Raw genomic sequence first — 18,023 nt, forward strand, 5'->3', positions numbered from 1 at the left:
TTAGATCTGTTAACTCTTAGCTATGTTAGCTCTGTTAGCTCTTAGCGCTGTTAGATCTGTTATAACTATTAGATCTGTTAGCTGTTGATTGGGCATGAAGTTCTGTATGAAGGTCAGATGTCACTTCTCTTGTCAGTTGTTTTGTCCTTCTTGGTTCGTTAGTTGTGTTTGTTAGAAGTAGAGTTAGGGATCTGTGAGGTCCGATGGTGTCTCTGGTCCTTCACCCAGTGTACTGTATATTGCAGCTGTTTTCTTTGCTGAACTCTGTTCTTTGACTTCATGACCTCCCCCCCCCCCTCCCCCCCCACAGGAGGCTGTTGCTAGGTGACGGTGGAGTTCGTGCAGCGCTGCAGGATGCCAGGATGGCGCCTCTGCTGCCCCCTGTTGGTACAGAGTTCTTCAGACGTTTCACCCCCGCCTCGCTGGAGGAGATCCAACGACGCCACAAGGTGGAGGAGAAGGAGAGGGAGAGGAGGAAGGAGAAGAATATAGAGGTACAGACTATAACCTATCAATAACCTATCAACTATCTATAATATCAAATTAATACAAAGACCAGAGAGAGAGAGAGGAGGAAAGAAAAGAATATAGAAGTAGAGACAATCTTAAACCCCAGTAATAAACAGAAACCTAACACTAACCCTGCTGAACTTAAACCGTAATGTGCACTGCCTGAAGCCCTAATTGGGTGCTATCATAGTATTAATGACCAGTTCAAACAGCATGAGATAACTGTAATGTCTCTCAGACTGGTGGAGCTGGACGTGGCTTGACAGCCTCATCACACATTGTAGCTTCTGTAGCTTGTGAAAAATAATACAGCCATTTCATACTGCATGTAGGTACTGATGCTGCTCTGACGAGCACCTTGCATCTTTCTCTTTTGGATTTTTTTTGTGTCTTTTAATTAATGTAGGCCTATTTAATGTCTTGCTAGGCCGAGGGGCAGAAATTTGATCTAAGGACAAAGGCTAACAGTTCTTCTAAACCATAAAATACAAACAAATTGACAAAAATCAGGGATATCCATTCAGACTGGACTAGTTTTATTTTAGAACCAAAGAACCAAAGGTAAATTAGGCTGCAGTTGCACACAGTCCATAAAATCACAATAAAATCACAGACATGCTCAGGGGCCTCATTTATAAAACATTGAGTATGCACAAAACCAGCCTGAAAAGTGCATGCGCCGCTCTTCACGCAGATTTACGGATTTATAAAAACAAACTTGGCGTGAGAATGTGTGCGCACATTTTGGAAGTAGTGAAATAAAGTAAAAATGGCCTTTTCACTCAGTTAAGGTCCAAATCCTCCACAGCAAATTAGGAAGCCCTCTAATAATAATCCTTAAATAAAAATCTGCAGCCTCCTCCTCTTCAGCCTCTTCCTCTACAGCCTCCTCTTCATCTTCAGCCTCCTCTTCCTCTGCAGCCTCCTCCTCTTCAGCCTCTTCCTCTACAGCCTCCACTTCATCTTCATCCTCTTCCTCTACAGCCTCCTCTTCCTCTTTAGCCTCTTCCTCTACAGCCTCCTCTTCATCTTCAGCCTCCTCTTCCTCTGCAGCCTCCTCTTCATTCTCTTCCTCTTCAGCCTCCTCTTCCTCTATAGCCCCCTCTTCCTCTTCAGCCTCCTCTTCCTCTTCATTCTCCCCTTCCTCTGCATCCTCCTCTTCCTCTTCAGCATCCTCTTCTTCTGCAGCCTCCCCTTCCTCTGCAGCCTCCTCTTCCTCTTCAGCATCCTCTTCCTCTTCATCCTCCTCTTCCTGTGCAGCCTCCTCTTCCTCTACAGCTTCCTCTTCCTCTACAGCCTCCCCTTCCTCTGCAGCCTCCCCTTCCTCTGCAGCCTCCTCTTCCTCTGCAGCCTCCTCTTCCTCTTCATCCTCCTCTTCCTCAACAGCCTCCTCTTCCTCTGCAGCCTCCTCTTCCTCTACAGCTTCCTCTTCCTCTGCAGCCTCTTCTTCCTCTACAGCCTCCTCTTCCTCTGCAGCCTCTTCTTCCTCTACAGGATCCTCTTCCTCTGCAGCCTCCCCTTCCTCTGCAGCCTCCTCTTCCTCTGCAGCCTCCTCACTGTCTGATCCCCTGAGTCAGAAAATGAGAATAAACAACTTGTCTAGTCTGTGCTTATGTGTGTTATGCTGTTTTTATTCAAATCAAATGAATGTGAAATGTTGAATGTGTGGTTAGGTTCAATCTTTCCAAAAACAAAAGGCTCATTTAGGAACGTGGATCAGCCGCAGCATCTCATCTTCCTCTGATGTCATGTCGGTGTCTCCCTCTTTTCCAACACAAAGCCACTCAGCAGGTTTCCCCTGTTATTGAGGAGAGACGTCCGTCAGGAGGACAGAGCTCGGTGTCTCCTCGCCCGCCGCTGTACTGTCGCTGCGCAGCAAAGCGCTTCTTGGCGTCAACCTTTATATCGGACCATTTATATTTTACTTTTAGTTTAATAAAGGGTTCGGCTCTCTGAGCTGCTGTGACATTTTGCCTGTCAACTTTTTCTGGTTGGTGAAGCCTGAACTGAAACTGAAAATGTATCTTTCCTGTCTGGCTCCAGCTTTGCCATTTTCTCACACAGCGAATGGAATGACAAGCACATTTATATACACATCAGTATTCATTCAGGGTGTTTCATTATCCATCTGTGGTTAATTGTGGTTTTTCTAATGTTCTTTATGCTCTGTTTTTATGCTCTTTTGCTCTGTTTTTCTAATATTCTTCATCTTTGCTCTGTTTTACTAATGTTCTTTATCTTTAATCTGTTGTTGCTTGTCAGTTAGCAGAGGAGGACCTTCCTCGCCCAGCCAGTGACCTGGAGGCTGGGAAGCCCCTCCCCTTTATCTACGGAGACCCGCCCCCTGAGCTACTCAACACCCCATTGGAGGAGCTGGACCCTTACTACCAATCACACAAGGTCACTCGCTCGCTCTCTCTCTCTCTCTGTCTCTCTCTCTGTCTCTCTCTCTCTGTCTCTCTCTCTGTCTCTCTCTCTCTCTCTGTCTCTGTCTGTTGTCTCTCTCTCTCTCTGTCTCTCTCTCACTGTCTCTCTGTCTGTCTCTCTCTCTCTCTCTCTCTCTCTCTCTCTCTGTCTCTCTCTGTTGTCTCTCTCTGCAAATGCAGTCAGAAAGTAAGTATATCTTGCTTAGTAGTAGTGCAGAACAGCAATTATTAGAATTATTACACCCTACTGGGAACAAAACCTACATATTGTCCATGTGGATCAGGATACTTGTCACAGATTCTCCAGATGCAGCACCTGGGAATCACTGTGTCCATGTCCAAGTGCTCCATACTGCCACACAGCAAACTGTCTACAGGCTGCATATCGAAATTGTTGTCTTCCCCTGAGTTAGGAAGGTCAACAACGGCCCGGATGTCATTCCATATCATCCTGGCGAAGCGCAAAACTCCATCCTGCAAAGTGTAAGCATCTGTTGTGGCAGCATGGAGACAATAGAGACCGGTTGTTGCCACAGTACTTCGTCTCCAGATCTGTGGGCACCTCCCGCAGACGCACCGACCAGGTTGTTGTGGGACACGAGGGCCTGGCAGAGGAGCAGACGAGGACAGGGGAAGGACGTTGAAGATGAGGCTTGGGTCCCGTGATAGGCACAGCTCAAGCGGTCGATGTGAGGTGTCCATGTTCAGTCCTTGAATTCGTGCCTGATAAGGCAGCAGATCATAATCCAAATTAAAAATATATACTGAAAAATAGGTAATGTTGTGTATGTGAGACTACTGAATAAGTTATACATACCCGCTCATCTGCAACCCTTTGAGTTTGCATACTCTCCACACGGCTCATGTCCTGTTGTCCAAGACTATCAGCTGCCTGGCCTCTTCCCCGTCCTCTGTGTCCACTTCCTCGGCTCCTGTTGGTTGACTGCCTGCCTCTAGCAGGACCTCCGCGACTTCGCCCTCTTCCCTGTCCCCTGGTCCATCCAATATGACCACTTCATGTACTTGGCACTGCAGTGTAGTCATCATCAGAGCCTTATCCTATCTTATATATGTAAGATAACTGGCAGAACAGTGCCAAGGAAAACAAGTATAGGAAGATAATAAAAAAAAAGAGGTAATACAATAAATAGAGGTAATATACATACTTTAAAACTGTAGAAACAGTGCAAATAATGAAATGAATGCAAATAATAATAATAAATGCATATACATATACTGTGTGTATATATATATATATATATATATATATATATATATATATACTGTACATATACACACAGCCAATGGTCAGGAGTTCAGTTATTAGTGCCAGTTAGGGGAAGGGGGAGGGTGGGAGGGTCTAAGTCTAGGGTCCACTGGCTGCTACAGACTGGTAGAACATCTGCAGCAGCCTGTTGCTCACGTTGAAGGACCTGAGTCTCCTCAGGAAGAACAGCTGCTCTGTCCTTTCCTGTAGAGCCTCAGTGTTGTCCGACCAGTCCAGTTTATTGTTGAGCTGCACTCCTAGGAACCGATAAGAGTTCACCATCTCCACCTCCTCCCCCTGGATGATGACAGGGGTTGAGGGCTTCCTGCTCCTTCTGAATTCCACCACTAGCTCCTTGGTCTTTGTGATGTTGAGCTGGAGGTGATTGTTGTCACACCATCCTCCAAAGCTCTCCACCAGCTCTCTGTATTCCTCCTCAGTGTCCTCCATGATGCAGCCGACAGGAGGAGTCGTCAGAGAACTTCTGTAGGTGGAACGATCCAGAGTTAAAGCGGAAGTCCGAGGTGTAGAGGGTGAAAAGAAATGGTGACAGTACGGTTCCTTGGGGTGCGCCGGTGTTGCCCATCACCTCGTCTGACAGGCTGCCCTGCAGCTGGACGTACTGCGGCCTGCCGGTGAGGTAGTCCGTAATCCAGTCCACAAGGTTTTGGTCTACCTGCATCTCTGAGAGCTTCTCTGCCAAGAGGAGGGTCCAGATGGTGTTGAAGGCACTGGAGAAGTCAAAGATAGATAGATACTTTATTGTCCTACAAGGGAAAATTTGGTTTCACCCTTTATACACAGCCTCACATACATGTACCCACATACCCACCACACAATATTCCTACAAACAGGAAGACAACAATACATTAACAATACATTGGCACAAGACATTCAATCAATGCATTGAATTCAGAGCTTCAATGGCAGAGGGAACAAAGCTCTTTTTAAAGCGGCCCGTCTCCAGGTGAGGGAGCTGTACCTGCAACCAGATGGAAGCAATGTGAAGAAAGGAGTCATTGTTATTGAGGTCTGAGAGATTGGGGGTGGGAAGGCCAATGATCTTGGATGCATTGTGTGAGATGTGGGTGAGCCGGTTCCTATTAGTGACTGTTAACATGGTGAAGAACCAGGGGGAGCGGTAGAGTAATATGGGCTGAATTATACTTTTGTACAATAACAGACAGAAAGAGCTTTGAGTTTGCGGATGACAGAGAGTTTTTGCTGGCAGCGTTTGTGGATGTCAGTGGTGTGCTAGTGGAAACAGAGTCTGTTGTCCAAAGTGAGTCCAAGGTACCTGAGGCGGTCCACCATCTCAACAGTCTCATTATGGATGAGTGTGGGGTTGTGGACTGAAATGCTGGAACCAGAGTTGGTGATGAGGAGCTCTTTTGTCTTACTGACATTCAGATGTAAGTAATTATTTGTACACCATTGTGTGAAATGGGAAATGGAGTGTTGATAGGCTGCTACAGAGTTGTTATCGTTGAGGAGTGTGAGTATGGCAGTGTCATCTGAGTATTTAAAGTATGTGGTGATGGGTGAGGGGCTGATGCAGTCATTGGTGTAAAGGGGATACAGGAAAGGGCTCAGCACACAGCCTTGAGGAGCTCCGGTGTTGGTGATGATGGTGGAGGATGTAATGGAGCTAACTCTGACTGTGGTCTGTTGCTGAGGAAGCTGTGTACCCAGTGGATGAGGAGTGGGAGGAAAGAACATGATTCTCACAGCGCCCCCTGGCCTCTCCAGGTGCGAGTAAGCCCAGTGGAGCAGGTAGATGATGGCGTCCTCCATGCCGATGTGGGCCTGGTAAGCGAACTGAGCTGTCGTCTGATGTGGAAGACAGACTGGGGCTGGGAGAAGGATGGGGGGTCGTTAAGCTGTCGTCCAGTGAGGAGGACAGGCGGGGATGGGAGACATCCCCTTCCACACCTCCTTAGTGTTCTGCTGGAGCTTCCTCTCCAGTCTCCCCCTGTAGTAATAATAATAATAATAATAATAATAATAATAATAATAACTTAGATTTATATAGCGCCTTTCAAGAGACCCAAGGAGGCTTTACGCAGTGAGGCAGACAAAACAAATAAAACAAGAACAGAAAATAATAATAATAGCAATAATTGCCAGGGATGAGAGAGTTAACTAGAGGCCATAGGCCTTGGTTAACAGGTGGGTTTTCAGGATTTTAGCTGGTCTTGACCTCCCTCAGCTCCCTCTTCAGCTCTCTCTGGACAGACTTGACTTCCTCCCTGTCTCCAGCCATGAACAGCCTCTTCTTCCTGTTCAGCAGAGCTTTAATGTCCTTTGTGATCCACAGCTTGTTGTTTGGAAAGCAGCGCACCCTCTTGGTGGAGATGACGCTGCCTCACAGAAGCGGATGTAGTCTGTGATGCAATGGGAGAGACCCTCGATGTCCTCCCTGTAGTCCTCCTTGAACAGCTCCCAGTCCGTGGTCTGGAAACAGTCATGAAGGGCCTCCTCAGCCTCCTCAGACCACACCAACACAGTCCTGGTGCTGGTGGACTGCTGCCTGACAACAGGCTTGTACGTTGGTACAAGGTGTATCAGATTGTGTCCTCTGCAACCCCCCCCCCCCCCCCCACTTGAAACGCAAGAAGCGCCTCTCGTGTATAGACAAGCATTGTCTGTCTGTCTGCTGTCCGGCTAAAACTTTGCAGATAAATTACGAGCACTAAGCATAGAGCTAGAATGTGTAAAAGTTGTAAAAGTTGAGTAGTGCAAAAAATAGTGAAAAGTAGCAAAACGAGAGAGAAAAATAGAAAAAGTGGAGAAAAAGTGGGAGCTGTTGTGACCGGCTGCCACCCGCGACGACGGCGCCACTAGATGTTTATACAGCCTACAAGGAAAATTCATGCATTTCAATTACACTAATTTCTGAGATAATATATTCAAAAACTCCCTTCGTTTCTTCCAATTATTATGGCACCCTCTTACTGAACATATTATACTCGTCATTTTTCGTTGGACAGCTAGCTAATATATAATAGTCGAGACTCTCATCAAACTTGTCACTACTACCAAACAACTTCCGCTGATTCGCGCCGCGACCACCGGAAGTGCAAACACAATCGGAAGTACTCCGCTGACCCCTGCGTTGCCATGGAACATAAGGTGAATAGTATGGTATATATCTGTGAGTAACATGTAAATGCTCAATGTTTTTTTAGTTTTTCTTCCAGTGTTTCTTCTTACCTGGGAATTAGACATTGATCTGTAGCTCAGTTCAGTTGACCGGTGAATTCATGAACGCACGTGACGTTCTGTTGGGGTGAGACGTTACAAGCGAGTGGGAGGGGTTACATGGCAGAGGGAGGGGTTACGAGCGAGTGGGAGGGGTTACATGGCAGAGGGAGGGGTTACGAGCGAGTGGGAGGGGTTACATGGCAGAGGGAGGGGTTACGAGCGAGTGGGAGGAATTACATGGCAGAGGGAGGGGTTACGAGCGAGTGGGAGGGGTTACATGGCAGAGGGAGGAGTTACGAGCGAGTGGGAGGGGTTACAGGGCAGAGGGAGGGGTTACAAGTGAGTGGGAGGGGTTACAGGGCAGAGGGAGGGAGCAGAGAGGGAGAGAGTGGCTGTGTATGTTCAAATTCTACCTCTGTCTTGATCTTTTCTCTAAAGTTGCCTACCCCAGCTTTAAGTTTGATTTCCCTACAGCCAGTACTGTAGTTGTCAAAATTGAATTTGTCCTGTGTGATTATGTTATAGCTTTATAATAAAAAGTTGAGTGCTGGATACAAACATGAACAAGCTTTTTCAAGACCAATGCACCAACTGTGAAGTCATGCTGGTTTGAACCCAGAAGCAGGATAAAACACACTTTACTGAGTAAAGGCAAGGTGGACACAGGCAACCAAACAGACAGGAGATGGAGCAAGGGAAGAGAAGCAAGGAAAGAAAAACGAGGGAAGAGAAGCAAGGAAAGAAAAACGAGGGAAGAGAAACAAGGGAAGAAAAACTGCAGAGACAAGATCAGTGGAACGAGGGACAGATGGAGAGGAGTGGGAACACCTGACAGATGGGAAACACTGAGGACATCTGGTGGACACAACAGGAAATACTGGACCTAGGGAAAAGCAGACAAACACACCCACACCCACACACACACACACACACACACACACACAAAACACAGACAACCTTAGAGGGAGAAATGGAGGCAAATAATAATTCTGTTGGCAAATAATCAGACATCACATCATAAATTATACGTTATCATCTTAGTGCTTAGTGAAGTAAAACAACATTAATTCAGTAAAGAAAAGAGGGAAACAGCACATCACTCAGCACGCTTTTGTAAGTTTAGTATGTTTTGTTTGTACACTTACAACTGAAGTTACATTGTGTTGTTACACTGTTTTGATCACATTATGTATTAAGAAGATTTTCGTACTTACACAGTAATATTGTGTACTATTGTGTACTTCCCATAGGTTAGTACACAGGTTAAAGCACTGGAATAAGGCCATTTTAAAGTAAAGTGTTACCGTAGGTTATAGTGAACTCAGCAGATCCATTCATCACCAAAACTAAAAACATTCTATTGTCGTTCATCCAATTATTTCTAATCAAATATGAGTTTTCCTGACTGTCTACCCGTCTCTCCATCTGAGTAACAAAGGAAACACCATCTACAGATTTAATGCAGAACCCTCCTGACCTCTAACCCAGGTCCTGACCTCTGACCTGTGATCCAGGTCCTGACCTCTGACCCTAACTCTCTGTCCTCCACAGACCTTCATAGTCATCACTAAAGGAAACACCATCTACAGGTTTAATGCAGACCCGGCCTGTTACCTGCTCAGTCCATTCAGCGTTGTGAGGAGAGCGTCCATCAAGGTCCTCATTCACTCATATCCTTTATGACATCACATTGACATCCATTCTGAATGGTCAGTCATTCTGAGGTTTATCATTTCTGTATAACAGACCGCAGTTTCATGTCAGATCACTCAGCATTTAATTAATTGATTAATTGGTGCCAATTAATTGGTGCCACCTTGTGGTAAAAATATGTTACAGCACTCAGTCCTGTTTGAAGCTTGTAAATTATTTTAGTTTGTAATAAAATCATTTAATCATATTTTATGTAGTAAATAGTTGTGTAATATATGACATAATGTACAGTGAGCTGGTCATTGTTTACTTAGACTACTATAATATATTTTCTAAAATATAAACTTTATTACTGAGCTTTTGGCCCTAGGCCATCATCAGAGGAAAGGAATACTTCACTTTGCTGGTTAGTAGTTAATGTAAGGTAATAAACCACTGTAGAGCAGTAAGTTAGTAGTTAATGTAAGGTAATAAAATAGGTTAGTAGTTAATGTGGCTTGTATTTCTCTTTAACATAGTAACATTATTCAGTATGTTCATCATGGTGACAATTCTGTCCAACTGCGTCTTCATGACCATGAGTGATCCTCCAGCATGGAGCAAGACAGTCGAGTAAGTTACCACACACACACACACACACCCCCACACACACACACACATACACACACACAGGACACGGGGGGTGGGGGGGTCCTGCAGTACGATAAAATAACCTCAGTGGTCATGAAGTGCTTTGAGTGGCTAAATCAAGGACTACATCTGCTGCTCTCGTCCTGGCACTCTGGACCCGCTACAGTTTGCTTGCCGCCCCAATAGATCCACAGACGACACCCTCTCCCAGGTACTGCACACCACCCTCTCCCACCTTGACAACAGGAGGGGGGACTATGTGAGACTGCTGTTCATTGACTTCAGCTCAGCTTTCAATATCATTGTCCCCACCAGACTGTTTGATAAGCTAGTGGAGAGATTTCCACGGTCACTGACATCTGTCTCCTTGTACAGCGCTGTCCAGGTGACGGGGAAGTCATAGTAGTGGCGCCGTCATTGAGGGTGGCAGCCGGTCACAGCAGCTCCCACTTTTTCTCTACTTTTTCTATTTTTCTCTCTAGTTTTGCTACTTTTTTGCTATCTTTTTGCACTACCTTTGAATTGTCTTGCACTACTAAACTTTTTCAACATTTGTAGCTCTATACTTAGTGCTAGTAATTTATCTACAAAGTTTTAGCCAGACAGCAGACGGACAGACAATGCTTGTCTATACGCAAGAGGCGCTTCTTGCGCTTCAGGCTAAAGCAGCTGCTCCACCGGCAGAAATACCAGCGGAGATAAAGAGACATCGCCGGGGAACGAGAGCTGGTGTGAGGGTGAGGAACAAGAGGGAGAGGAATAGGAGATTCAAACCTTGCCTTCCATCGGTGGTCATGGGCAACGTGAGATCGCTGGCCAACAAGACGGATGAACTCTCAGCCCTGGTGGGCAGTCAACGTCAGTACCGGGAGAGCAATGTGTTGTGCTTCACGGAGACATGGCTGAATGGGAATATCCCGGCTTCACGCTAGTGTGGGCGGACAGGGAGAAACAAAGCGGTAAGAAGAAAGGAGGAGGTCTGGCCGTCTTTGTTAACTCCAGGTGGTGTAACCCAGGACACATTAATGTGAAGGAACATTACATTACATTTACATTACATTACGTCGTTTAGCAGACGCTTTTCTCCAAAGCGACTTACAATAAGTAGATTTTGTCAACAGTAGTGAAACCAACTGTGTATCACAGTCTTCATCAGCTAAGCCTTTTAATAGGAATATGTAGCATTCGTAGAATTATAAAAAAATTTTAATATAGAAGAAGGGTAAGAAGATAGGTTAGTTCAAGAGAGGTCCAGGTGTAACCTGAAGAGATGTGTCTTTAGTCTCTGCCGAAAGATGGGCAGTGATTTGACCGTTCTGACAGAAGGGGGCGGAGCTCGTTCCACCATTGTGGTGCCAGGGATGAGAAGAGTCGCGACCGGGATGAGCGACTTCTGAGCCACGTAGCGATGGAGGGGCGAGGCGACCTGCGAGGGTGGAGGAACACATCTGTACTCCAGATATTGAGCTGCTGGCTGTGGATTTGAGGCCATATTACTTGCCCTGGGAGTTTACACATGCCGTTGTTGTTGTTGTCTATATCCCACTGTCGGCAGTGGCGGCGCGCGCCAGTGACGTCATCCACTCTACAGCTGCAGGATTGCAAGCACAACACCCCAGCGCCATCATGACAATTAATGACGATTTCAACCATGTCCCACTCTCCAGAACTCTGACCAACTTCACACAGTATGTGACATAAACAAAGACAAAACAAGGGAGAACAAGACCTTGGACCTGCTGTATGCCAATGTGAAGGAAGCATCAGCAGATCAGATCACAACCTGATACACCTTGTAGCAACGTACAAGCCTGTTGTCAGGCAGCAGTCTACCACCACCAGGACTGTGTTGGTGTGGTCTGAGGAGGCTGAGGAGGCCCTTCAGGACTGTTTCCAGACCACGGACTGGGAGCTGTTCAAGGAGGACTACGGGGAGGACATCGAGGATCTCTCCCATTGCATCACAGACTACATCCGCTTCTGCGAGAGCAGCGTTATCTCCACCAAGAGGGTGCGCTGCTTTCCAAACAGCAAGCCGTGGATTACAAAGGACATTAAAGCCCTTCTCAACAGGAAGAAGAGGGCTTTCATGGCTGGAGACAGGGAGGAAGTCAAGTCTGTCCAGAGGGAGCCGAGGGAGGCCAAGAACAGCTACAGGGGGAGACTGGAGAGGAAGCTCCAGCAGAACGATACTAAGGAGTTGTGGAAGGGGATGAAAACGATTACCGGCTACTAGGGTTGGGCGAAATGTCAAAATTTTCCTACCGGCCACCGTCAGCCCAACAACCGGCGATTGCCTATATGTTCGCCGGTTGTCAGAGCAGCTAAGATTGTCACTACAGTGACAATAGCTGGTCCACCTTAAAGGTCAGTCCACCTTAAGTGAGCCTGGTCAGGTTAGCCATTGTCGCTAACTTCGGGGCTAACCCCCTTCACTTTACTCAAAAACTAAACTGTACACACTGTCGCTGCCCGATCTGAGTTAACCGTAGATGTGAGTCGCGCACATCTCACAGCGACAGTCAACTTCTAGTATGTAACGTTAGCTAACTAGAGAAAATGTCCGCTAGCCGTGATGCTAATTTTCGCTATGTTCAACTCCATTGACTTATGCTAAAAACGTTAACGATCTAAAAGTCTGCTAGCTGCAACGCCAATTAGTGCCAAATCCCATTTGATTATGTTAAAGTGTTAGTGACTTAAAAACTGGATCTGAAATGGGTTTGTCGCTGCCCGATCTGAGTTGAACATTGCGAAAATTAGCATCACGGGCTAGAAGTGTGACGGTGAGGTCACACACGCATATATTTATGTTATATATAACTGGTTCTTCGGATCAGTCGGAAATCAAGTGTGTTTATGTTTATGGTTGTACTAAACGCCACTCTGGAAGGAGTGAAAAGGCAACTGTCATAGAGAGGGTGGAGACGTGATGTCGTTTAAATACGGGATAGCGGCGCCCAACTCCAACTGCCAGTTCCTATTCGCACGCGCTTTGAATTGCGCTTTACAGGTTAATTATTTACCATTAAATTAGCAAAATAAAAAGACAAAAATCGCCCAAAGAAATCAACCGGCGATGGATATTCGTCCTATCGCCCAACCCTACCGGCTACAAACAATCAGGTCCAGCCGTAGAGGGGAATCAGGAATGTGCAAATGAGATGAATCTGTTCTTCAATAGATTTGACTCAGCAGGAAATCCTGGCTCTTCATTCACCCTCTCCTCTGCTTCCATTCACACTGCTGCCTGGACCCCCTGCAGTTTGCATAACAAGCCCACATCGGCGTGGAGGACGCCATCATCTACCTGCTACACAGGGCTTACTTGCACCTGGAGAGGCCAGGGGCGCTGTGAGAATCATGTTCTTTGACTAATAAATACATATCAAAAGGTCAGAGGTCAAACCAGCCTCAAACCATCACATGCTAGGAATAGAGCTCCGCTGTAGAAGTGGATCACATAGATTAATTTTCTCTTAAATCTTTCATTTTCCTATTTAACTCTATGAAGAAAACATTACATTAACTACTAACTTCCTGCTCTACAGAGAAATTCTTGAGAGAGATTGATGTGTTAGCTTGTTAGCAGAAGCTAACTGTTTGGACGACTCCAACATTTGCCTACTTGCAGTTCTTTAGCCAACCTTGAACTCCATTTTACACCAGAAGAACTTAGAGGACAATAGTTTATCTCTCATAGAGGTGAATTGAAATGTGAAGAGAAAGATTTTATTTAGAGTAAAATCAGACAGGTAGGACCCATCCACCAGTCAGTGTTTGGCATCAATGCAAAGATACAATGAAATTCCTGAGAGTTGACTCCCAAAGAGTTGAGTGTTTTTTTCTTGACGATATACATATTTTTAATTGTCTGATCTGACTGAAAATCCCCTTTAATTAAAGCTGGCATTCTCACCTTTGACCTCCACATCATTCTGTCATTTCACGTCTAAAGTAATGAGAGAATAAAGCCACAAAATGCAGTAGGATTATTAAAAAGGCTTCCTTTATTGCAGTTCTTTAACGTTGGGTTGGGTCGGGAAACAAACATATAACCAAAATACTGGTATAATACTAATGTTTAAACTTGCCCAGTCAAGTTCCCTCTTTATGTAGATATGCTTAGTCATCTATACGTATGTTTGAAACACCATTGCTGTTTTAGAACTGTATTCTGAGTTATAGCATGATGTTTAAGTTTTCAGTATATTTCTGTCTCTGTAGATATGTGTTTACAGCCATCTACACGTTTGAAGCCATCGTCAAGGTTTTGTCCAGAGGCTTTTGTGTCGGAGACTTCACTTTCCTGCGGGACGCCTGGAACTGGCTGGACTTCATGGTCATCAGCATGGCGTAATACAGAATAATTAATCTTCTATATCCACATATATATGTGTGTATATATATATATACACTAGAACCTACACTGAATTAACTAATTCACAAGCAGGGACCACACCATCAACAGAATGCGATTTGAATGTTTATTCAATGATTATGTTGGTTTTCGTTAGCACAGTTTGTAGTGTTTGGCCATAGGTGACGGTTCTTCTCAGATATGGGTGAGATGTTGACTGCGGTGTGGGGAAAGCTTCGGTTCAGCAGACCCCTTGAGGACCGGTGAGAGAATAAAGAGAGAGGGGGAGAGAGAAGAGAGGGAGGGTGAGGGGGGGCAGGAAGAAGTTAAGGCTGGAAGAGGTGGGGCATCAGCATAGAATCCACAAAGAAATACTACATACCACAAACACTACAAATACTCTATTTTATTAATTCCAGAAACGTGTTGTGAAAAGCAAGTGTGTGTTTGATACTGGTCAACTGAAAAACTGGTAAACATTAGACAGAGACAGATGCAATACAGCTAACCTCTCTCTCTCTCTCTCACTCTCTCTCTCTCTCTCTCTCTCTCTCTCTCTCTCTCAGGTATTTAACAGAGTTTGTCGACTTGGGGAATGTTTCTGCACTGAGGACTTTCAGAGTCCTCCGAGCCCTGAAGACCATCACAGTCATCCCTGGTGTGTGTGTGTTGGATATTCTAAGATTAGAATATGTTATTCCCTTTTAGAGACTGAGTGGCTAGAGTAGAAAGGAGTAGAACAGAGGAGTAAAGTCTGACTAAAGTAAAGATTTTGTCTGTCATCTCTCTCTCTCTCTTTCTCTGTCTCTGTCACTCTCTCTCTCTGTCTCTGTCACTCTCTCTCTCTGTGTGTCTCTCTCTCTGTCTCTGTCACTCTCTCTCTCTCTGTCTCTCTCTCTCTCTCTCTCTCTCTCAGTTCAGTTCAATTCAATTCAATTCAGTTCAATTCAAAGGGGCTTTATTGGCATGTGAAACATACGTTTACATTGCCAAAGCAAGTGTGAAATTTTAAAAAAAAATGTACGTTCAAGATCTACTAGAATAAAGAAATGTGTAAACAGAGCTGTGTAACATTGCAACATTGCAATCAAATATATAAATAAGAATAGGTAAAATTAACTTAAAAATACAAACAGAAACATTGTGCTTTTGCTGTTAAAAAAAAATATATACAGATAAGTAAAGATAACTTAAAATAAAAATAGAAAAATGTGGACATTGCAGTTAAAAATATAAATACAAAAAATAAGTGAGAACTGTGTAAACACTGCAACAATTTCTTTTTTTTTTTTGTATTTAGAGGTATCTGTTCTGTTTGTATATACAGTATGTCTATGTACAGAGATCAGTATGGTGCAGATAGTGCAGGAATACACAGATGACTGATAGATGACTGACAGATGGTTGACAGGTGATTGACAGGTGATTGACAGGTGATTGACAGGTGATTGACAGATGACTGACAGTCTTTACAGTGCTTGTATTCCATTGGATGTCCTTTTCCTGTCACAACAGCTCACAGGTCTTGCTGCTGTGTTTGCACATTGCTGTATCTTTTTGGGTGTTTGTAATCTGTCGGGGGGGTCTCTAGAGTCTCTCTGTAGGTGAGGGCTTTGTTATGGAGCGTGTCAGGGTCACTTTCTTTTAGGTGATTATAAAATTTAAATGCTCTCTTTTGAATTTTGATAATTAGTGGGTATCATCGTAATTCTGCTCTGCATTATTTGGTGTTTTCCGTTGGATGCGGAGAATGGATTTGCAGAACTCTGCATGCAGAGTCTCAATTTGGTGTTTGTCCCATTTTGTAAAATCTTGGTTGGCAAGTGGACCCCAGACCTCGCAACCATAAAGGGAAATATTCTATAACAGAGTCCAATATTTTAAACCAGATTTGAATTGGGATGTCCAACTTGATGTTCCTTTTGATGGTGTAAAAATCCCTTCTTGCCTCATTAGATAGGTATAGTTTTTTGTATGTTCTAGGGCAATCATATCTAGAAATAATTTATATTTGTGGTGCTGGAGGCTGGGTCTTTTTTGGAATATCATAATTTTTGTCTTGGTTAGATTCCAAGGAAGAACCCATTAAATTTTGGAGCGGATCCAGATCCGACTCATGAACAAGCAATAATAGCACGAACCTTGGCGGAGGTCTGCGCTCTCCGAGTGCCCTTCTAGTCTTGTATGTGTTTTTGCTGTTTATTCTTCTCTATTGGACCAAAGAGATTGGAGAAGTGGTTTACCCATACATCTCCATTTTGGATGGGTAGATCCTCATGTTTTTGTTTGTTTAGAGTGTTCCAATTTTCCCAAAAGTTGTTTGTTTTCATGAATTCCTCAATAGCATGTAGCTGGTTTCTAACATGTTGGTCCCTTTTTTTCCTTACTGTATTTTTATACTGTTTTTGTCTCTCTCTGTCTCTCTATCTATCTCTTTATCTCTCCCTCTCTCTCTCTCTCTCTGTCTCTCTATCTCTCTCTTTATCTCTCCCTCTCTCTCTCTCTCTCTCTGTCTCTCTATCTTTCTCTTTATCTCTCCCTCTCTCTCTCTCTCTCTCTCTGTCTCTCTATCTCTCTCTTTATCTCTCTCTCTCTCTCTGTCTCTCTATCTATCTCTGTCTTTATCTCTCCCTCTCTCTCTGTCTCTCTCTCTCTCTCAGGTCTGAAGACAATAGTGGGAGCTCTCATCCAATCAGTGAAGAAGCTTGCAGATGTCATGATCCTGACAGTGTTCTGTCTCAGCGTCTTCGCTCTGATTGGGCTGCAGCTCTTCATGGGAAACCTGCGACAGAAGTGCGTCATATGGCCTCCGCTTCAGCTAGGCAACCTGTCCGTCGATCCCGACCTGACCCCTGGTTCCCATAGTAATGACAGTGGAAGCTTTGATTTCCACGAGTACATCAACAACCCCGGTAACAATCTTAATACATGACAAAGTTCTGACCACAATAATATTATTCAGGTCTCGCTGTCTCTGTTATTAACAACAGGTCCTGTTATTAACCAGGTCCTATTATTAACCACAGGTCCTGTTATTAACCACATGTCCTGTTATTAATTAGGTCCTATTATTAACCACAGGTCCTGTTATTAACCACATGTCCTGTTATTAACCAGGTCCTGTTATGAACCAGGTCCTGTTATGAACCACAGGTCCTGTTATTAACCACATGTCCTGTTATGAACCAGGTCCTGTTATTAACCACAGGTCCTGTTATTAACCACAGGTCCTATTATGAACCAGGTCCTGTTATGAACCAGGTCCTGTTATGAACCACAGGTCCTGTTATTAACCACATGTCCTGTTATGAACCAGGTCCTGTTATTAACCACAGGTCCTGTTATTAACCACATGTCCTGTTATTAACCAGGTCCTGTTATTAACCACATGTCCTGTTATGAACCAGGTCCTGTTATTAACCACAGGTCCTGTTATTAACCAGGTCCTGTTATGAACCAGGTCCTGTTATGAACCACAGGTCCTGTTATGAACCAGGTCCTGTTATGAACCACAGGTCCTGTTATGAACCAGGTCCTGTTATCCGATCATCCGATAACCCTAACCACAATAGAAGGTTTTGATCAAGATATCAGTTACACTCGTTGGGGCACCAACTCTTCACAGGAAAGAAAACAGACTTTACTTGGTTCTACTGATCAGTCAGAGAAAGGAGACAGAATGCTATAATGGATAAATTAGACTCTACTGACTCTCCTGATTGAATTAGGTGATAATTTTAGAAAAGCTTTTGCATCAACTCTCAGCAGAAAGACATGGAAGATGTTTCAGCCTCCATATTCCATTGAGATGATGGCCATTTCTCGAGGAGGCCGTACCGGAGATCACCGAGGTTGGGGAGACGAACTCTGTGAAGTCGGGTTGCCTTGGCAATGGCAAGCAGGTCTCTGGATCTGGGCTCTTCCGAGAGGAGACCGGTCGACCGGCTCTTCCAGCTGTCCTTCACAGTCTCTG

At 44.7% G+C, this 18,023-nt stretch overlaps 1 protein-coding gene across 1 annotated transcript in view; it reads left to right on the forward strand.

The window, feature by feature from the left end:
• Positions 1-362: 362 nt before the first annotated feature.
• Positions 363-18,023, forward strand: part of scn4ab (sodium channel, voltage-gated, type IV, alpha, b) — a 64,583-nt gene continuing 46,922 nt past the window's right edge. The window contains exons 1-7 of the mRNA XM_078284561.1: positions 363-494; positions 2,773-2,910; positions 8,959-9,077; positions 9,583-9,672; positions 13,918-14,046; positions 14,617-14,708; positions 16,711-16,962. Coding sequence (XP_078140687.1) covers positions 363-494; positions 2,773-2,910; positions 8,959-9,077; positions 9,583-9,672; positions 13,918-14,046; positions 14,617-14,708; positions 16,711-16,962 — 952 coding nt within the window. The remainder of the gene's footprint in view (positions 495-2,772; positions 2,911-8,958; positions 9,078-9,582; positions 9,673-13,917; positions 14,047-14,616; positions 14,709-16,710; positions 16,963-18,023) is intronic.

The sequence above is a fragment of the Centroberyx gerrardi genome, chromosome 7 (genome assembly GCF_048128805.1).
Source record: "Centroberyx gerrardi isolate f3 chromosome 7, fCenGer3.hap1.cur.20231027, whole genome shotgun sequence".
Taxonomy (NCBI): domain Eukaryota; kingdom Metazoa; phylum Chordata; class Actinopteri; order Beryciformes; family Berycidae; genus Centroberyx; species Centroberyx gerrardi.